The following is an 18,482-nucleotide window of genomic DNA, read 5'->3' on the forward strand; positions in this document are numbered from 1 at the left end:
TGAGCCATGTCTTATTTTCACGTCAAAATGTCATCTTCCGGGGGCAAAACCTGGTATTTCTGGGAGCAAATGTCACGTATTTCAGAGAAAAATGGTATTTCTGTGATGAAATGCCATATTTATGGGAGTAAGTGTCATACTGAGGAGTGTAAAATAGTATTTTGTGGAGGAAATGTGAGGTATTTCTAAGAGGACTGGTATTGCAGGGAGCAAATGTCTTATTCTGGGGGGAAATGGTCATATGTATGTGGGAAAGCCGGTATTTCTGGGAGAAAAAGGCAAATTTTGGGAGGAAAATGGTATTTCTTTGAGAAAATGTTGTGGTTTTGGTTGAAAATGTCATATTTGGTATTGGAATCTAGTATTTTCTGGAGAACACCTGAAGTATTTCTAAGAATACTGGTATTTCTGGCAGAAAACATCATATTTTTGGAAGATCACATTCACAATTGAAATGTGGTATTTCTGGGAGAAAAGGACATATTGTATAACCAATGAATATACAGATGATATAGTTAAGAAATATACAAGAGAGTTTGGCTAAGCAGGTCATCACACCAAAGAAGAACATATAGAGGAATTACCCTTGTCCTGGGCCCGCTGAGAAGACTCTAAGAGGAGCTATCTGCACAAGAGACCCTTCCCCACTGCTAGTCAGCTCTTAAATGGGTCTAGGAGATGTGCAGCCAGACTCCAGCCCTGCCAGCAGCACAGCTGAATTGCCTTCACCTGTGCTCCCAGGGCTGACTCATTGCTCGCCCCAGGTGATCAATCAGAGGTTCAGGCCGTGACTCAGCAGTTGCCATACAGCTGCCCTGGGAGGGACTGGAGTCAGTGTTCCTGGGGTGCTCAGGAAACATGGAGATGCGGTGCTGAAGGACACGGTTTAGTGGGAAATAGCGGTGGTAGGTGGGCGGTTGGACAGGATGATCTTGGAGGTGTTTTCCAGCCTTGGCAGTTGTGTGATTCTGTGTGTTTTGGTGCTAAGGATTTTGCCTCTGTTTCTAAGAAAAGCACAAGACTCCTTGCTGTCTGCTCATTACTGCAAGGTGACAGCCAGCATGGGTTGTGAGCCAGGTGGCCAAGAGGGCCGACGGCGTCCTGGCCCGTGTTAGAAGCAGTGTGGCCAGCAGGAGCAGGGAGGTGACCATCCCCCTGTATTCAGCTCTGGCGAGGCCGCACCTCGAGTGCTGTGTTCAGTTTTGGCCCCTCTCTACAAGGCAGAGACTGAGGCCCTGGGACGTGGCCAGAGAAGGGCAACGAAACTGGTGATGGGTCTGGAGCACAAGTCTTATGAGGAGCAGCTGAGGGAGCTGGGATTGTTCAGCCTGGAGAAGAGGAGGCTCGGGAGAGTCCTTATTGCTCTCTATAACTACCTGAAGGGAGGTTGCGATGAGGAGGGGTTTGGCCTCTTCTCCCACGCAACAAACAGGACCCAAGGAAACGGCCAGAAGTTGTACCAGAGGAGGTTTAGGTTGGACACTAGGAGAAACTTTTTCCCTCAGAGAGTGGTCAGGCACTGGAATGGCTGCCCAGGGAGGTGGTGGAGCTGCCGTCCATGGCAGTGTTCAAGAGGCGCCTGGACGAGGAGCTGCGAGATCTGGTTTAGTGCTTGTGGTACTAATAGGCATGGTGACGGGAGGACGGTTGTGATCTTGCTGGTCCTTTCCGACCTTGTGATTCTATGATTCTGTGATTCACAACACAATCATTCCCTGATTCCCTGCCACCAATCACAGCCATAACTCAACCACAACCCCAAAGCAAACCCCAATCCCAAACAACAACTAACCCATAACTCCAACCAGAACCCCAACCAGAATCCCAGCCCCAACCAGAACCAGAACCCGAACCAGAACCCCAACCCCAAGCTCACATTTCCAATTTCTGAGTTTTGTGCTTCCGTTGCCCTCTTTTTTAATGACTTAATGAAATAATTGCAGTGAGAAATCCATTCCTCAGCGCAGACTGGGGAACTGAGCAGCCGTGAGCAGAGCTGAGTGCTGCTGGGGCCCCACGCGGGCGGGGCAGTGAGTCACAGTGGGGCCCATTGTGACGCGTCCCCGTGCCCCACAGGTCCAGCAGTGCCAGCGCTGTGCCCCTCACTTTCCGTCAGGACTCTGATGGGACAGCACGCGAGCAGACCTGCGGTGCAAACCGCCCCTCAGGCCGAGCCGCAGCGCTTCCTGCCGCCCGTGGCCGCCCGGGCCACGGCCGGTCCCCAACCTCAGCCCTCATCCTCTGCGATGGAGGAGAGAAAGCCTTTCCGCCCCGCGGAGGCCAAGGAGAAGGGCAGCCCCTCCCTGGAGCCCACTGTTGTGCCGCCCGGTGAGTGAGGGTCCCTGCAGGACTGGGGGGGGAGCGCCCTCTGCACAGTGCGGGGGCTGCGTGGGGCGGCAGAGGGCAGAGCCCCCTCCTAACCCTAAACCTGAACTCCAACCCCAACCTCAACCTCAACTCCAACTTTGACCCTAACCTGAAACCCAACCCTAACCTCAACCTCAACCCCAACCTCAATCCTAACGCTAACCCCAACCCCAACCCTAACATGAATCCCAACCCCAACCTCAATCCTAACACTAAACACATCCCTAAACCCAACTCTAATTCCAACCCCCCCTGCACTCCCAATTCCAGCTCCCCGCTTGGACACCTCTGGGATGTCTATGTGTGCCGTGGAGCGTTACGCGATGGACAACATTGAGGCCTTTGTCCGGAGAACGGAGGTGACTGCGGCCACTGCCGTCGCGGCGGCGCCCCATTGTACCCCCGGGTCGGTTTCAGCTGCAGGAGGGCTGTGCTCCCCTGACCCCCTGCTCACGCTCCCCTCACTCTCTGACAGCCTCAGAATGAGGAGCAGAAGATGAAGTTCCTGCAGAGCATCCGCACCATCTGCAACACCGCAGCGGAGAGGAACACGGCGCAGGAACTGCGCATCTTCTGCCGCCGGAACGATCTTGTGGAGAACATCACGGTGAGGGGTGGTGGGTGCTCGAGGGGGGGCAGTGGGCGGCTCCGCTCCTCCCGGCGCTGCGAGCACTGAGTGCCCGGTGCCATCCCGCTGTGCTACAGGTGCTGCTGGCAGAGGAGCCGCACGAAAAGCTGAGCTCTGAACTGCGGCTTCAAGCGATAGCCACCATCACCGCCCTCAGGTACTGCCCCACTGCTGCCGGGATGGCCCCGCAGCATTCGGATGGCCCCACACTGCCTGTATGGCCCTGCAGCCCCAGGGGACGATCCTGGTGGTACCGGGCTGCTGCTCTCCCCCATTGGGGCTGGCCACAGGGCCGAGGGAGTCCTGCAGCCCTGCTGGGCCTCAGCTCTAACACTGACCGTAACCTGGCCCTAATCCTAACCCTAAGCCTGAGCCTAACACTAACCACAACCTAAACCCTAGCCCTAGCCCTAATCCCAACCCCAACCCCAACCCACACCCACCACAGCAGCTCTCAGGACTCCCTCTGCCCCACACATCCCCATGGAGGAGGGGGCTCCTTCCGGCATTGCCCCACCGCTATGCGGAGTGCTGCCCATGGGGGGGGTCCACTCCCCGTCCCGCAGCGCAGCACTCTCAGCTCCGCAGTCCTTGTTTCTGCAGCAAGGTGGAGGGGGTGTTGGAGGAGAAGATCCCTCTCTTTGCTGTGTGCTTCCAGAGCCTCCTCCTGCTTCCCTCGGAGCAGGACCTGGACATAAACCTTTACTCCAAGGTGGGTGCTGGGGAGCTGCAGGGCCTCCCCGCCTTGCAGGACAGGGTCTTGCCGTGCATTCCCCGTCCTCCTCCCCTCTGATCTCCCCCCACTCTGTCCATGCTGCAGACTCTCAGAGCTCTGGATGACATGCTGCACACACTGGTGTTCGTCCACCCCACTGCCAGCATTGGAGAGGAGTTGAAAAACGTCTTCCAGGTGAGCTGTGCCCGCGGGGGCCGCACGGAGGAGGGGCGTTCCTCCGCCATCCCCACCCCAAAAACCTTCTGGGGTGATCCGGGGGGCCGCAGCGCAGAGCAACAGCTCCTCTTCCCACAGGTGCTGCTGCCCTTCACCTCCATGCAGAACTCAGCTGCACGCCAGAGGGTAGTGGGGCGCATCTGGAAGCTGTGCCATTCACTGGCGCATTACTGCCAGGAGAGGGTAAGGGCCCGACCCCCACAGCCTGGGGTCTTTGACCCTCCTTTTCCCCGCTCTCCCCTCTCTGGGCGTGCACTCAACATTCTGCTCTCCACGCACAGCCCCATCACTCCTCGGGACAATCCAGATCCACCCGCTATGACGAGTTCCGCCTGCCCGTGCTGGGGCAGCTGGTGGGAAGCCTCATCCTGTGCTGCGCGGAGGACAAAACACACCGCTGTGCTTTGAGCGCTCTCCATCACCTCTACAAATTTATCCTGTGGAGAAGCCGTAAGCAGACGGCCACTGACTGCCTCCATCCATTGCAGACGTCCCACGGGGCCGAGTGTGGATGGCGCTGTGTCAGCTGCCGCTCAGGGCAGTGAAGAACCCCATGGCACTGGGGAGCTGTGCCCCAGGGCCCCAGCTCGGGGGGGGTAGCTGTCCAGCTCCCTGCAGGGCTAGCACTGCTCACATACCCACACCTCGCTCTCCTTTCCAGGCTGGGAAGCGCAGCCAGATGAGCAGAGGAAACAGGAGCAGTGGGAAGATGACCACGAGTTCTCCCTCACCTGGACCACCAACACCTCGGATGTTTTGCTGGTGAGGAGGGATCGCCGCGCCAGGACTTGTGGCCACAGGGTCTGTGGGGATGGGGGGAACACAGTTGACGTTCCTTCCCCCCTCTGTGTTTGTTCCTCCCCAGCGCTTTGCAAAGCACTTCCACTCATCGGAGAGAACCGACCTCATCCTCCTGGTGCTGCAGGCTATGAAGGACTGCAGCAACTACAACACCCAGGTTGCTTCCACCATGATGGATGTGCTGATGGTTGACTTCAAGCCTACGCCCAACGATGTGAGCAACCGGCAGCTGCTTGCCAGGGGGCTGAGCCCATGGGGGGTGGGGTTGAACTGGAGGCTGGGGGTTGGGTTGGAGTTGGGTTGAGTCCTGGGGGTTGAGTTTGTGTTGGGTGCTGGATGTTGGGTTTGGGTTGGGTGATGGGTGCTGGATGGTAGGTGGGGTGGGATGGAGTTGGGTTTGCTGGGGGTTGGGTTTGTGTTGGGTGGGGTCATGATGGTTAGAGTGGGGTTGGGTTGGGTTGGGTGCTGGAAGGCTGTGTTGGGTTGGGTTGTCCTGCATGGCACTGGTCTGATTGGAGACTTCAGGGTGCTTAGCCCCTCTTGGGGACACCTGGAGTGAAGTTCTGCTGTCCCCATGACCCTTCCAGGTGCAGCGCATCGTGACAGCCATCCACAGGAGCAGGAAGCTGATCACAGAGGAGAAGGCATTGAAGCACATCCGTGACACCTTCCCGTGCCTGGCCGCCGCCAACCCTCGTGCAGTGACACTCAGCCTGCTGCACTGCTCCCCCACCTGTGACAAGTGCGCTGCCCCCACCCCCTGTAGAGAGAGACCCCCACCCCACAAGGACAGGGACCTCCACCCCACGTGGATAGGGACCCCCATCCCAAACGGAGAGAGGCCCCCACTCCACACACATAGGGAGACCACCCCATGTGGAGAGGGATGCCCACCACACATGGATAGATAGGGACCCTCAGCCGATGCGGAGAGGAATCCTCAGCCCACACCTAGAGAGACCCTCACCCCACTCATAGAAGGACCCCCAGCTTACACAGAGAGGGACCCCCACCCCACTCTTAGAGAGGCTCCCGCTGAGGATGGCTCTGTGCCGCAGGGACACATGGGAGCTGTGGGAGTTGGCGCTGTCCTCGGTGGACGTGGTGCCAAAGATGGTGCAGGAGCTGCTGCATCTGCTGGAGATCGCACCGCTGGGCCAGGAGACCGAGATCGGCACCCTTACCCTGGCTGTGAGTTTGAGGGTCTCCCGGGAACACTCCCTCCCCCCTCCGCCCAACCCGGGGGAGCAGCTCAGAGCTGAGCGCGGTTCGGGTGCTTTCCGCAGGCAGCCACGGCGCTGCATGAGCTCCTGCAGTACCTGGAGTACGGCCCGCAGGTGCGAGCGCTCTTCCCGGAGCTCTTTGTGGCGCTCATCATCCAGTTGGTGTCCTCCGGGGAGCTCGGTCCGCTGTTGGTCGCCGCCATCACGGAGGAGCCATTCCGCCCAACTGCACCCACCTGCGCCATCAGGTAACAGCGTCGTGCCGCGCTGACCCGGCGGCACCACCCACGCTGACCCCTGACCCCATGCTGACCCCTGACCCCACGCTGACCCCTGGCCCCGTGCTACCCATGACCCCACACTGCCCCATTTTTATGCAGGATGGTGGTGGAGACAGCGCACCTTTTGCTGCTGTGCACTGATATGGACAACCTGGCGTTCTCCATGGAGGCCCATGACCTGTGGGCGCAGCTGCTGGGCGCTGGCAGGTGGCGGAATGGCCTGCACTCCCTTGCCAAGTACGGCCCTAACCCCCTCCATGTGCTGCCTCACATATTGCCCCTGTGCTGCCCCACATGCTGCCCTCCTGAAATAAGTAGGGATCAAGATGGGGAGTGCTCAGGGGTGCCAAGGCGAGGCATGCAGATGGAAGAGCACACTGTGGGGCAGGATGGGTGTTCCAGTCCCCCCCCCAGCCCGGACCTGTGGGATCAGCCCTCCAACACGGGCTCAGCTCTCCCCCCATCCCACAGGGTGATGCTGAGGAAATGCCGGAGCCAGTGGAGCCGCATCTTCATCCACCTGCAGAAGCTGCTGCAGTACCACCAGCTGCAGTGGAGGGAGGTCCCGGCCATGGCGCTCTACTTCGAGGTGGGTGTGGGGATGATGCAGGGGTCCCCTTGGGGGGATGTGGGGCTGAGTCCCCTCCCGCGTGCTGACCGTCACTCCTCACAGATGTGGAGCTGCCGGGGGCACCGGAAGGATGACACCCGCACAGAGAAGATCTTCAGGAAATACATCCACAGCGAACGGCGCGAGAGCAGAGAGCTGGCGCTGCGCGGGCTGCAGAACCTTTATGCAGGGAGGATGCAGCTTCTGCTGCCCGATGTGCTGCTGTGGCTGCAGGACGTGCGGGCTGATGTCAAACTGCAGGCCACGTGTCTGCTGCAGGACATCCTTGCACAGCACCCCGCCAGCATCCGAGGTGTGCTCAGCCAGCTGGCCGTGCAGCTGCTGTCCTGCTTCAACGAGGTGAGGGTCGCGGGGCAGCAGGGAGCACCCAACATCCTCCGCACTGTGCAGAGCTCAGCACCACTCCCCATGTGTGTCCCCTTCCAGGACAACGCAGAGGTGCGCTGGCGCTCCATGGAGCTCTTTGCGCTGCTGCTGGAGGCGCCAGGCAGGAAGCAGCTGCTGCCACAGGCAGAGAGGAGTCTGGTGCCACTTTTCATCCACATGAATGAGGACATCCCCAACGTGGCCCAGGTGGGCGCAGCTCATGGGATAACGGGGTCGTGGGGTTCACCTGGCATGACCGCAGCCCACCCTGCTGATTCACTGCCTTGTGAATGCTGGGAAAGGCCTCTGAGGTCAGCGGGTCTGACCAGCAACCCCCCTCCACACCCTCCCATACAGTCCTCCTAGATCTCCGTCCCTTGTTCACTCATCCAGCCCTCCTGGATATCAGATACGCCCCCTTATATGCACCCATACAGTCCTCCCAGTTCCCGTCCTCCGCCACACCCACCCCTACAGTCATTGAGCTTAGGAAAGCCCTCCCAGATCCCACACTGCCGTTCCCCCAGACCCTGTGGGCTGAGACCATCTGTGGTGCCACCCCAGGATGGGGGTGGTGGTGACACCGCAGGCTCTCTTGCCAACCCCCCCAACTGTGTTGTTGTCCCCCAGGCTGCTCAGAATGCTCTGATCCATGCCGCCAAGTTCCTGGGCTGGCAGGAACTGCAATGCTTGGCCAGTAAAGCAGAGATCTGGATGATCGCTCACTGCCTGGTAAGGATCCCCACCTTTCAACCCCTCTCCTCCACCCCGGGACCAGCCCTGCTCCAGCAGAAAGGAGGGGGAGGCAGCTCTGTGGGTGCCTCCTCCACCGTGCTGTTCTCTGCAGCTTCAGAAGAGGGACAGAGATGCGGAGCAGTACCTCAAGCAGACCGTGCTGCATCTGAACAGCCCCCAGGCAGCTGTGAGGGAGGTGGCCGTGCGCTTCCTGGGTGAGTCCCGGTCCCAATGCGTCCCCATCCCTCTGCCCCCACCCCCGTCTGAATGCTGTGGGTTCACTGCGCAGGGGAGGCCTTGGGGGATCACTGGGGAACCGATGGTGTTCTTGGGTGTTATTGAGGCAACACTGGGATCATTGGGACATTATGGGGCTCAGTGGGGAATTGTGTAGGGTCTCTGGGGGTCATTGGGGCACCATTGGTCTTTGGGGGCATTTGTGGCACCATGGGGGTCATTGGGGTCCCTGGGACACTGTAGGGTCTCTGGGGATGATGGGAACGCTATTGGAGTACTGTGGGGTTTCTGGAGATCCTTGGGGCCTCATGGGGGTCCCTGGGGGCACTGTGCGGGTCCCTGGGCGCTGTGTGGTCTCTGGGCACCATGGGGCCAGGCAAGTGTTGACAGCGACTGTGTGTGCAGGGATGCTGGGGCGGCAGCTGAAGAACGAGAACCAGGAGATGGTGTTGGACATCCGTAAAGGTGAGCTGTCCCCCCCGCTGCCCCGCGCCCCAGGAAGCGCCGTGTGGGGCCCACGTGGTGACACAGCCCCGCTCCATTGCAGCCCTGCAGGGTGCCAAGGGAGACAGCGAGCCGGCCGTGCGCTGCCTGGTGCAGCAGACACTGCTGATCCTCAGCCTAATGGAAGATGTGCCACCCACCAGGCCTAGGGGCAGAGCGTCGCACCAGTGGTTCCGGAGGATGTGGAGGGAGTAGTGCCCGTCCAAAGTGTTTGGGGGTGTTTGCATTCTGCTCCTCACTGCCACACTAACGCCAACCCTAAGAGCAACCACAGCCCCAAAGCAAACCACATCCCAACCATAACCACAACTCCAACCTGAACCTCAAGCACAATCATAACCCCAGCTGACTTGCGAAAACTCCATAACCACAAAGGAGTGATAAAAGCAGGTATGTTTATCAGCACTGCGTGCACACACTGGATGCAAACAGGGTAACCCCTCCTAGCTTGCAGCTCCTCCTAGCTTGCAGCTCCTCTTTCCCAAAGCAAATGCCATTAATGCACTCCCAAAACAGAGCTGCACCCCGGAGAGGACGAGCTGGGCACGACACACAAAGGTCCCGCGGTCTCTGCATCTGCGAGGGGAGCAGAGCAGCCCTCGCGGGTGCTTTGGGCACACCAGAGCACCCCTGCGTGTCAGCAGGTTGACTGACAGTCAGTCTCCTCTGATGAGATCTCTCCCTCCCAATTCCAGAGGAATTTCCACCCCTCCATGTGGATCCAAGTCACCTTTGTGGTGGAAAAACAGCCCGAGAAGAGAACAAGCGATGTCTAGAAGAAGACCAGGTGAGACTGCAGGCTCAGGGTGGGATCTGCACGGGCTGTTTCCCTGACCCGGCAAGAGCCCATTGCCCAACCCCACACAGTCACTGTTCAGGGCCACCCAGTGGCGCTGAATGCAGCACATGGAGGGCTGGCATGGGGCTGCCGGGAGCCAGCACAACCCGAGAGCTGTGTGTGGGTAAGGCTGTGTTGCAGCCAAGGGTCCCGGCTCGGGGTTGCAGTATTCAGCCCCAAAGCTGTCACCCACTCAGGCAGACCCCTCCCACTCTGTCCTTTCAGTCAGCTGCCAGCGGTCCCGGGGGCATCTTCTGCCAAAAAGCAGCCTCAGAAAAAAAAGAAGGGAAAATGCTCCACCAAAAGCAAAGTGACAGAGATGGGTCCAGCACAGGCAGTGCAACCTCCACGCGGCAAAGAACAACAACACGGTGCGGTGAAAGCCCCCACTAGAGGAGGAGTGACAGAAAAGGCACGGGCCAAGCTCAGAAAGCACTGCAGAGCCCCAGCCCTGCAACAAACAACGCTGGCAGCCCTATGGTCCTCCAGCTCTGAGACCAGCCTGCCCGAGGAGCGCACCTGCAATGCCTCTGCTGCGGTGCCACTGACACACAAGGGGAGCAGATCTATGCAGAGTCAGCCACCAAAGAGCAAAGCGGGGCTCCCCAGGTGGGGGATGTCCTGTCCACGCTGACCAGGGCATGGGGTGCCCAGGAGAAGCAGAGCTCCACCTGAGGCTGCAAAACAGGTGCACAGTTCCCATCTCTGCCATCCCTGGGTGCCTGTCTCAACCCTTCCGTGGTTTTGGCTCGCAGTTTGCTTTCTGAGGCACTTCTTGCCATACAACTCCGACTTAATCTAGGAGATGCGAGGTGGGTGTGGCAACCAACATCACTTGGTGGTCATCACATTTTACATTTGAAAGCATTTCTTTGGAGCTGTTTGCCTTTGGAAGAGATTGCTCAGGAGTGTTTACTGGCTGAAGATCTGGCCTGCAACCAAAAACTCCAGCTTGGTATGGGAGAACTGGGGAACACCACCATCGTATTCAGTGAGAAACAGGATGCAGGTGGGCTTCCTCTGATCTGCTGGCGAGGCCCGGGAGATGGGAAGAAAGGAGTTTCTGCTGAGATCCCAAAGCCAGGAGCTGCTGCTCCGAAGACAGCTGACTCGACCACTTTGGATTTGAACTGTCACTCCAAAGAGAGCTGCCTCTTTTTTGTGGCCCCTTTTGGGCTTATAAATAAGTTTGTACAGTTGCCGTGTCATCAACCGAACAACAACCCCTGCTGACCCATCACTACTGAACATCAAGGTCTGAACTACGAACCAAGCTGGACCCGTGGACCCGTGGTGGTGACCGTCTCTCTCCTGCTTGCTACAGAGACTGCTTGCTTTTATTTCCCATCTTTTCTATCACCCGTCTTCCCCATCTCCCTGAACAACTTGGATTTGTAATAAACTGGACGGGCTAACATCTAACCCGTTGCGTCTTCATCTCTCCGTCAGCTGTACATACATTAAAAGAACCTCCCCTTGCTCTGATAATGGCAGCGAGACAGTGCCGTCTCCTTGAAGAAAAGCAGAGGGAGAGGAACAATGGGGACTCTTCCTTCCAAGACCCCTTGGCTCTGACAGACTACATTCCTTGCAGCCAGCAGAAGAGAGCGTGACTTTGGAAAATGAGGAACTTGAGATCCCAAGGCTGCAAGGAATGTAGTCTGAGTTCCTCATTTTCCAAAGTCACGCTCTCTTCTGCTGGCACACTGAGCACACCAAAGCCCAGGATTTGGCAGCATTTGAAAGGCGTAGCTATGCATGAGGCTGGGCCTGGGCCAAGAGGAGACTGTTTCCTTCCAGCTCGCTGCTCCTTCAGATCCCTGGTGGGAAGAGAAGGGCTTTCTGGGAGGCGCTGGCATAGCTTAGGGGCAAAACACTGCAGCTGGGCGACTTGTAGGGAAGGGATAAAGGGAGACAGAGAAATGGCCGCCTTCCCTCAGCGTTCTGAGCTGAAGCCACCCCGGGGCTATGCATGAGGGAAAAGAACTGAGCTATTATTTGAGAAGAGTCTCTCTTCTTGTACAGAAATCCATCGGTTGTCAAACCACATGGGAAGAGATGGAGGAAAATACAAGAAAGGATCCGTCCCTGAAACTCAGGCCCCAGGAGAAACAACTCCGCATTTAATAGAAATATTTGCATTCCCTCGCCAACTGGGTTTTGAGTAAAAGCTAGTCCCGTGTCCAACAGATTGTTAAGGTACCATGTTGCAATTGAAAATCCAAACCCTGGCTTTAGAAGCAAAGGAGAAGCCAAAGCCTGCCCCCCGACCCCCTGAAACGTTGCTTCTCTCTCAGCCTTGGCAGGCACTCGGCCGGCCATCTCTAAGAGGGCACGGGTGTGCTCCTCCCAGACAGCTCGTACCCAGCGGTGAATGTGGCACCAGGAGGCGTGGGATGGGCTGCCAGGAGCCCCCACTTCACAGGGCTGTCCCCTCCCCAGCCCTCAGCAGAGCCCCAGCTCAGCCGGAGAGCTGTGTGTGGGAAAGGCTGTGTCACAGCCAAGGCTCCTGGCTCGGGGCTGCAACAGGTGCCTCCTTTGAGCACTGCTGTCGCGAGCATTGTTCCAAGATCAAGGTGGGCTGACTGTGAACGTTTCAGAAGCAAGAAGGAGAAGGCCAGAGGCCCGGAAACGTGACCTGTGCAGGAGCTGCCCTGAGCAGCCGAGCACTGGACATCTAGCACTGAACACTCGCTCGTCGAGAGCAGCTGCTTTGGACCGGCCTGGCCAGCACCGCAGCAAGCGATCTCAAGGCACGAGGGGCTTTGGGGCTTCACGCTGTGCTGCCATGCAGCAATGGCAGCAGAGGGCCAGTCTGGCGGAGTGTACTCTGAAGAACTGTCCCAGGATCATAGAATCACAAGGTTGGCTACGACCTGCAAGATCATCTAGTCCAACCACCTGCCCATGCCTATTAGTACCACAAGCACTAAACCAGATCTCGCAGCTCCTCGTCCAGGCACCTCTTGAACACTGCCAGGGACGGCGGCTCCACCACCTCCCTGGGCAGCCATTCCAGTGCCTGACCACCGTCTGAGAGAAAAAGTTTCTCCTAGTGTCCAACCTAAACCTCCTCTGGTACAACTTCTGGCCGTTTCCTTGGGTCCTGTTTGTTGTGTGGGAGAAGAGGCCAAACCCCTCCTCATCGCAACCTCCCTTCAGGTAGTTATAGAGAGCAATGAGGACTCTCCCGAGCCTCCTCTTCTCCAGGCTGAACAATCCCAGCTCCCTCAGCCGCTCCTCATAAGACTTGTGCTCCAGACCCCTCACCAGTTTTGTTGCCCTTCTCTGGCCACGTCCCAGGGCCTCAGTCTCTTCCTTGTAGAGAGGGCCCAAAACTGAACACAGCACTCGAGGTGCGGCCTCGCCGGAGCTGAGTACACTAATGTACACTCTGTACTGAGTACACTCTGTACACAAATGCGCGCAGTACGGGAAATAAACAGGAAGAGTTGGAGAGCTGCGTGCGGTCTCACAGCTATGATCTCATTGCGATCACGGAGACGTGGTTGGACAGCTCGCTTGACTGGAATGTTGTCATGGAGGGCTATTTGCTTTTTAGGAAAGATCGGCCGGCGAGGCGGGGTGGTGGAGTTGCTCTTTATGTAAGAGAGCAGCTAGAATGTATTGAACTCTACCTGGGGGAGAGTGGTGTAGCAGTGGAGAGCTTGTGGGTGAGAATCAAGGGGCGGGCTGGTATGGCTGACACTGCTGTGGGAGTGTACTACAGACCCCCTGATCAGGAGGAGGAGGTTGATGAGGCCTTCCATAAGCAACTGGAAGCAGCGTCACGATCCCAGGCGCTGGTGCTTATGGGGGACTTCAATTATCCAGATATTTTCTGGATAAGCAATGTGGCCAGGCACGCGCGGTCCAGACGGTTCCTGCAATGTGTTGAGGACAACTTTCTGATGCAGGTGGTTGAGGAACCGACGAGGGGAGGGGTGTTGCTGGACTTTCTTCTCACTAATAGAGAAGGGCTCGTCAGGGAAGTAAAGGTGGGGGTAGCTTGGGTTGTAGTGACCACGAGATGGTGGAGTTCATGATCCTGAGTGGAAGAACTAAAGCAAAAAGTAGGACTGCTACCCTGGACTTTAGAGAGCCAACTTTGATCTCTTCCAGGACATACTTGGAGATATCCCATGGGCTAGGGTGTTAGAAGGTAAGGGGGCCTGTGAGAGCTGGTCGGCATTTAAACAGCTCTTCTTCCCAGCTCAGGATCGGTGCATCCCTGTGAGCAAGATATCTGGAAAGGGTGGCAGGAGACCTGTGTGGATGAGCAAGGAGCTCGTGCACAAACTCAAAGGAAAGAAGAAGGCCCACAAAATGTGGAAAAAGGGTCTGACCACTTGGGAAGAATATAGTAATGTTGTCAGGGCCTGCAGGGATGCGACAAGGAAGGCTAAAGCCCGCCTGGAATTGAACCTGGCAAAGGTGATAAAGGGTAATAAAAAAGGCTTTTTTAAGTATGTTAACAGTAAAAGGAAGACTAGGGAGAATGTGGCTCCCCTGATTAGTGACGGGGGTGTTCTGGTAACGGGGGATGCTGAGAAGGCAGAGATACTGAATGCCTTCTTTGCTTCTGTCTTCAGTGAAAAAGCTCCCCCTCGGGAATCCGAGACCCTGGAGGTTCATGAAAGGGTCTGGGTAATGGAAGACTTCCCTTTAGTCAGGGAAGAGGTGGTCCAAGAGCGCCTGGGCAACACCACTCTTCACAAATCCATGGGACCCGATGGGATGCATCCACGGGTGCTGAGGGAGCTGGCAGAGGTGACTGCTGAACCACTCTCTGTCATCTTTGAGAGGTCTTGGAGAACGGGGGAGATGCCTGAGGACTGGAGGATAGCCGATGTCACTCTGGTCTTCAAAAAGGGCAAGAAGGAAGATCCAGGCAGTTATAGGCCAGTCAGCCTCACCTCTGTCCCTGGAAAGGTGATGGAGCAGCTTGTGCTGGATTCCATCTCAGACAACTGGAAGAAAAGGAGGTTATCAGGAGCAGTCAGCATGGGTTCACCAGGGGGAGGTTGTGCTTGACCAACCTGGTAGCCTTCTATGATGTTGTCTCTGGCTGGGTGGATGGGGGGAAAGCAGTGGATGTAGTCTACCTTGATTTCAGCAAGGCGTTTGATAGCGTCTCCCACGACATCCTTATAACAAAGCTGAGGAAGTGTGGGATAGATAGTGGACAGTGAGGTGGGTTGAGAACTGGCTGACTGGCAGAGCGCAGAGGGTCGTCGTTGACGGTGCAGAGTCTGGTTGGAGGCCTGTAACCAGCGGTGCTCCCCGGGGGTCGGTGCTGGTTCCGATCTTGTTCAACATCTTCATCAATGACCTTGATGAGGGGATAGTGGCCACCCTCAGCAAGTTTGCTGATGATACGAAGTTGGGAGGATTGGCTGACACGCCTGAAGGCTGTGCTGCCATTCAGCAAGACCTGGACAGGCTGGAGAGCTGAGCAGAAAGAAACCTGATGAGGTTTAACAAAAGCAAGTGTAGAGTCTTGCATCTGGGGAGGAATAATCGCATGCACTGGTACAGGTTGGGGGATGAGCTGCTGGAGAGGAGCTCTGCGGAGAGGGACCTGGGTGTCCTGGTGGACAGCAGGTCGGCCGTGAGCCTGCAGTGTGCCCTTGTGGCCAAGAGGGCCAACGGCATTCTGGGGTGCATTAAAAAGAGCGTGGCCAGCAGGTCGAGGGAGGTGATCCTCCCCCTCTCCTCTGCCCTGGTGAGGCCTCATCTGGAGTACTGTGTCCAGTTCTGGGCTCCCCAGTACAAAAAAGACAGGGACCTCTTGGAAAGAGTCCAGCGGAGGGCCACAAGGATGGTGAAGGGCCTGGAGTGTCTCTCCTATGAGGAAAGGCTGAGTGAGCTGGGTCTGTTTAGCCTTGAGAAGACTGAGAGGAGACCTGATCCAGGTCTATAAATATCTGAGGTGTGGGGGGCAGAGTGGCGAGGCCGGACTCTTTTCAGTGGTATGTGGAGACAGGACAAAGGGAAACGGCCGAAAACTGGAGCATAGGAAGTTCCGCACAAATGTACGCAAGAACTTCTTTACGGTGAGAGTGACGGAGCACTGGAACAGGCTGCCCAGGGAGGTTGTGGAGTCTCTTTCTCTGGAGATATTCATGACCTGCCTGGATGCCTACTTGTGCGACCTGGTGTAGGGAACCTGATTTGGCAGGGGGGTTGGACTCGATGATCTCTGGAGGTCCCTTCCAACCCCTACAATTCTGTGATTCTGTGGCTGGTCACACCGCCTGTGGCCGGCGCGCTCTTGTGGGCCGCCTTGGTGGCAACCGGGCCTTTCGCTTCCGCAGGCAGGGTCGAGGAGTCGACTGCTGCCTGGAGGCAAATTACAAATTGTGTAAAGCTCTCACTTTCATTTTGTCTTATGGTGGACCATGGCGATGGCTTAACAATAACTTTAGAGGCTGTGCGAATAGCATCCCTGGCTGCACAAGTAGTTGTCATAACTTCATGGGGCTGGAGGCCCAGGGCCTGTGCTTGGGGGGCAATCATTGTTGGGTCTGTACCCATCAGCCGCTCCAGCAGGCTGGAACCATGTAGCAAGTGATCCGCCCCAGTTACTTGAGCTAGTTGTCTTGCACAGTTATCTTCCCATTCTTGTTTAAAAACAATCATCCCTGCTCCGTCAAAAATTAGTCTACAGGTTTATGTCAAATGGGAGCATATCATCTCCCCCAAAAACACCATCTATAAGGGTGGAGACCATAGCTGAGTTAAGCCCTTTATCTGCAATTGCCTTAACAACTGCTTGTATATCCCTAGGGTTTATCGGCGAGTGGACCCTCTGTCCCCCATCCATCACCCGGGCCGGGAACGCTAGTGTGGCCGATGGGGCCCAGTCAGCGCATGCAATCTTTATTTTCCTCCAGTCTGTAAGAGGGATTTCTCCCCCTCACGGTTTCTCTTTAATTTGGATGGGAAAATTTCGGCTCTTAACTGTTCGTATTCATTCCCTCCTCCTCTGAGTTTAAGTCAATTGCGAACCACTCGTCCCAGCCAGTGTCTGATCCGGAGTCAGAGCCCGACTGATCGGCCACTTCCGGTTTCCCGTACCTCTTTGTTAGGCTCCGGCCCCGCCCGCCTCCCTTGCGGGCAGGCCGTTCCCTCCCTCTTGGTTCGTCCCGCCCTCTGCCCAGCGGGATGTTCGCCCCACAGCGGCATTTCTTCAGACGGCCGCTCTGATTGGCTTTCCACCCTTCACTCACGCTCCCCTCACCTTCCCGGTCGCTCCCACCGCCTTTATCTAACACCTCCTCGATGTTCCCGCCAAGGGCGTCCTCCCCCCGCCCTCCCTCTTCTGGCTCGGCGCCATCTTGGGGCGCATAGGGGGGCGGTCGAGCCCAAACTTCCTCGGGCTCTGATTTCCCCGCAGCAGCCCTGGCCTCCTCGATTAACCCACCCCAGAAGGATTTAGCACGTTTCTGTCCCTCCGTGGGCGGGTCGGGGTTCGATTGAGAGGACACGTCATCGTCATCGTCAGAGGGGTGCAAAGTCCGCGCGGCCGCCCTGACTCCCAGTCCCGGGGTGGCCAACAAACGGCTCTCTGCCGCCCTCCAGCTCTCCCGCTCCCGCATGGCCCAGCGCAGGGCCCGCACGACTCTCCCCCACGACTCTAGGCTTCTCTCACAGCCCGAGGACATTGTCTCCTGAGTTAACGCTTTAGTGCACTTATCCCACACTTCGGGGTGGAGAATATCCACCGGCTGGTCAATGACAATAATTTGCAAAAGCCTTGCAATAGCGAGAGTAAAATCTTTGGGCTTACAATCGATACCCCACTGCTTATCTAACTGCGATACGACCTTCACAAGGACTTCCATCCTCCTTGTTGGTCCGGGAGCGTCCTCCCCGCCAGGCTGGTCCTGCCGCTCCGGCCGCCGTTCACCCGTCCAGGCGACAATCCCGGGTTTCGGCACCACTTGTTGCCTATCGTAGGCGTGGTGACCTGGTTCGGGAACGGCACGGCGACCAATCCCAGGTCGCTCGGTCCATCAGCTCGCTGACACCAATGTGGTGGACGGCAAATGGCGTTTATTGGTGGGAAAAACAGCCTTATATAACCTGGGCACTGAACACTATTGGCTATCAGGAGGGGGACCCTGTCTTCCCATACAACGCGATATCTTCCGGGCGCCAGACCCTCACTACCACACCATTCACCTCAGCCCAGAGATCCAGCTTATCCGGATCCCTCTGAAGGGCCTCCCTCCCCTCAGGCAGATCCACACCACTCCCAACTTGGTGTCGTCTGCAAACGTACTCAGGGGACACACAGTCCCCTCATCCAGGTCATCAACAAAGATATTAAACAAGGTTGGCCCCAGCACCGACCCCTGGGGACAGACACCACTTGTAACGGGTCTCCACCTGGATTAACTCCATTAGCCGCTACCTGTTGGGCACGGCCCTCCAGCCAGTTCCTCCTCCTCCATGGGGATGTGTGGGGCAGAGGGAGACTTGAGAGCTGCTGTGGTGGGGGTGGGTTGGGGTTGGACTTGGACTCTTGTGCAGCCCAATAAAAACCAGGAATGACCAGTATGGCCTCCCAGTGGTCAGTGGAATCCCAGAGGAACTAGTAGGATCCAGAAGGAGTGCACACCTGTACGGACCAGAAAAGACCAGGATGGACTCCTGGTGGTCAGTAGAGACCCATAGGAACCAGTAGGAGCGCAAACCAGTCCCGACCCATAAAAAAAAGGAAGGACCAGCATGGCCTCGGAGCAGTCAACGCAGTCCCACAGGAATCAGCAGAAACCACTAGGAATGCACATCTGTATGCCTGGTGCTGGCCTCTCTGGCTGTGGCTTCAGGCCTGGTGACCAGTGTCGGCCTCCTCCCCTCCCCTCCCCTCCCCTCCCCTCCCCTCCCCTCCCCTCCCCTCCCCTCCCCTCC

General features: G+C 57.3%; 1 protein-coding gene across 4 annotated transcripts; it reads left to right on the top strand.

Moving 5' to 3' along the window:
• The first annotated feature begins 1,740 nt into the window (after positions 1-1,740).
• Positions 1,741-12,071, top strand: LOC149913818 (maestro heat-like repeat-containing protein family member 7). Of its 4 annotated transcripts, XM_090128730.1 has the most exons (23): positions 1,742-2,328; positions 2,638-2,726; positions 2,843-2,974; positions 3,073-3,152; positions 3,599-3,707; positions 3,816-3,905; positions 4,026-4,130; positions 4,229-4,397; positions 4,609-4,709; positions 4,813-4,962; positions 5,336-5,490; positions 5,807-5,939; positions 6,035-6,219; positions 6,352-6,489; positions 6,724-6,841; positions 6,926-7,222; positions 7,310-7,456; positions 7,880-7,981; positions 8,097-8,199; positions 8,627-8,686; positions 8,769-9,115; positions 9,421-9,512; positions 9,789-12,069. In XM_090128730.1, exons 1-21 carry the CDS (start codon positions 2,124-2,126, stop codon positions 8,918-8,920), a joined length of 2,820 nt encoding a protein of 939 aa, XP_089984856.1. In that variant the 5' UTR covers positions 1,742-2,123; the 3' UTR covers positions 8,921-9,115; positions 9,421-9,512; positions 9,789-12,069. The 4 variants fall into 4 exon arrangements, with proteins under 4 accessions (XP_089984853.1, XP_089984855.1, XP_089984854.1 ...); XM_090128727.1 differs by having other exon boundaries at positions 1,741-2,328; positions 6,724-7,222; positions 9,789-12,071; XM_090128729.1 differs by lacking the exons at positions 9,421-9,512; positions 9,789-12,069 and adding an exon at positions 9,242-9,410 and having other exon boundaries at positions 1,741-2,328; positions 6,724-7,222.
• Positions 12,072-18,482: the final 6,411 nt, after the last annotated feature.

The sequence above is a fragment of the Phasianus colchicus genome, chromosome 34, assembly GCF_987193195.1.
Source record: "Phasianus colchicus chromosome 34, bPhaCol1.hap1.1, whole genome shotgun sequence".
NCBI classification, from domain to species: domain Eukaryota; kingdom Metazoa; phylum Chordata; class Aves; order Galliformes; family Phasianidae; genus Phasianus; species Phasianus colchicus.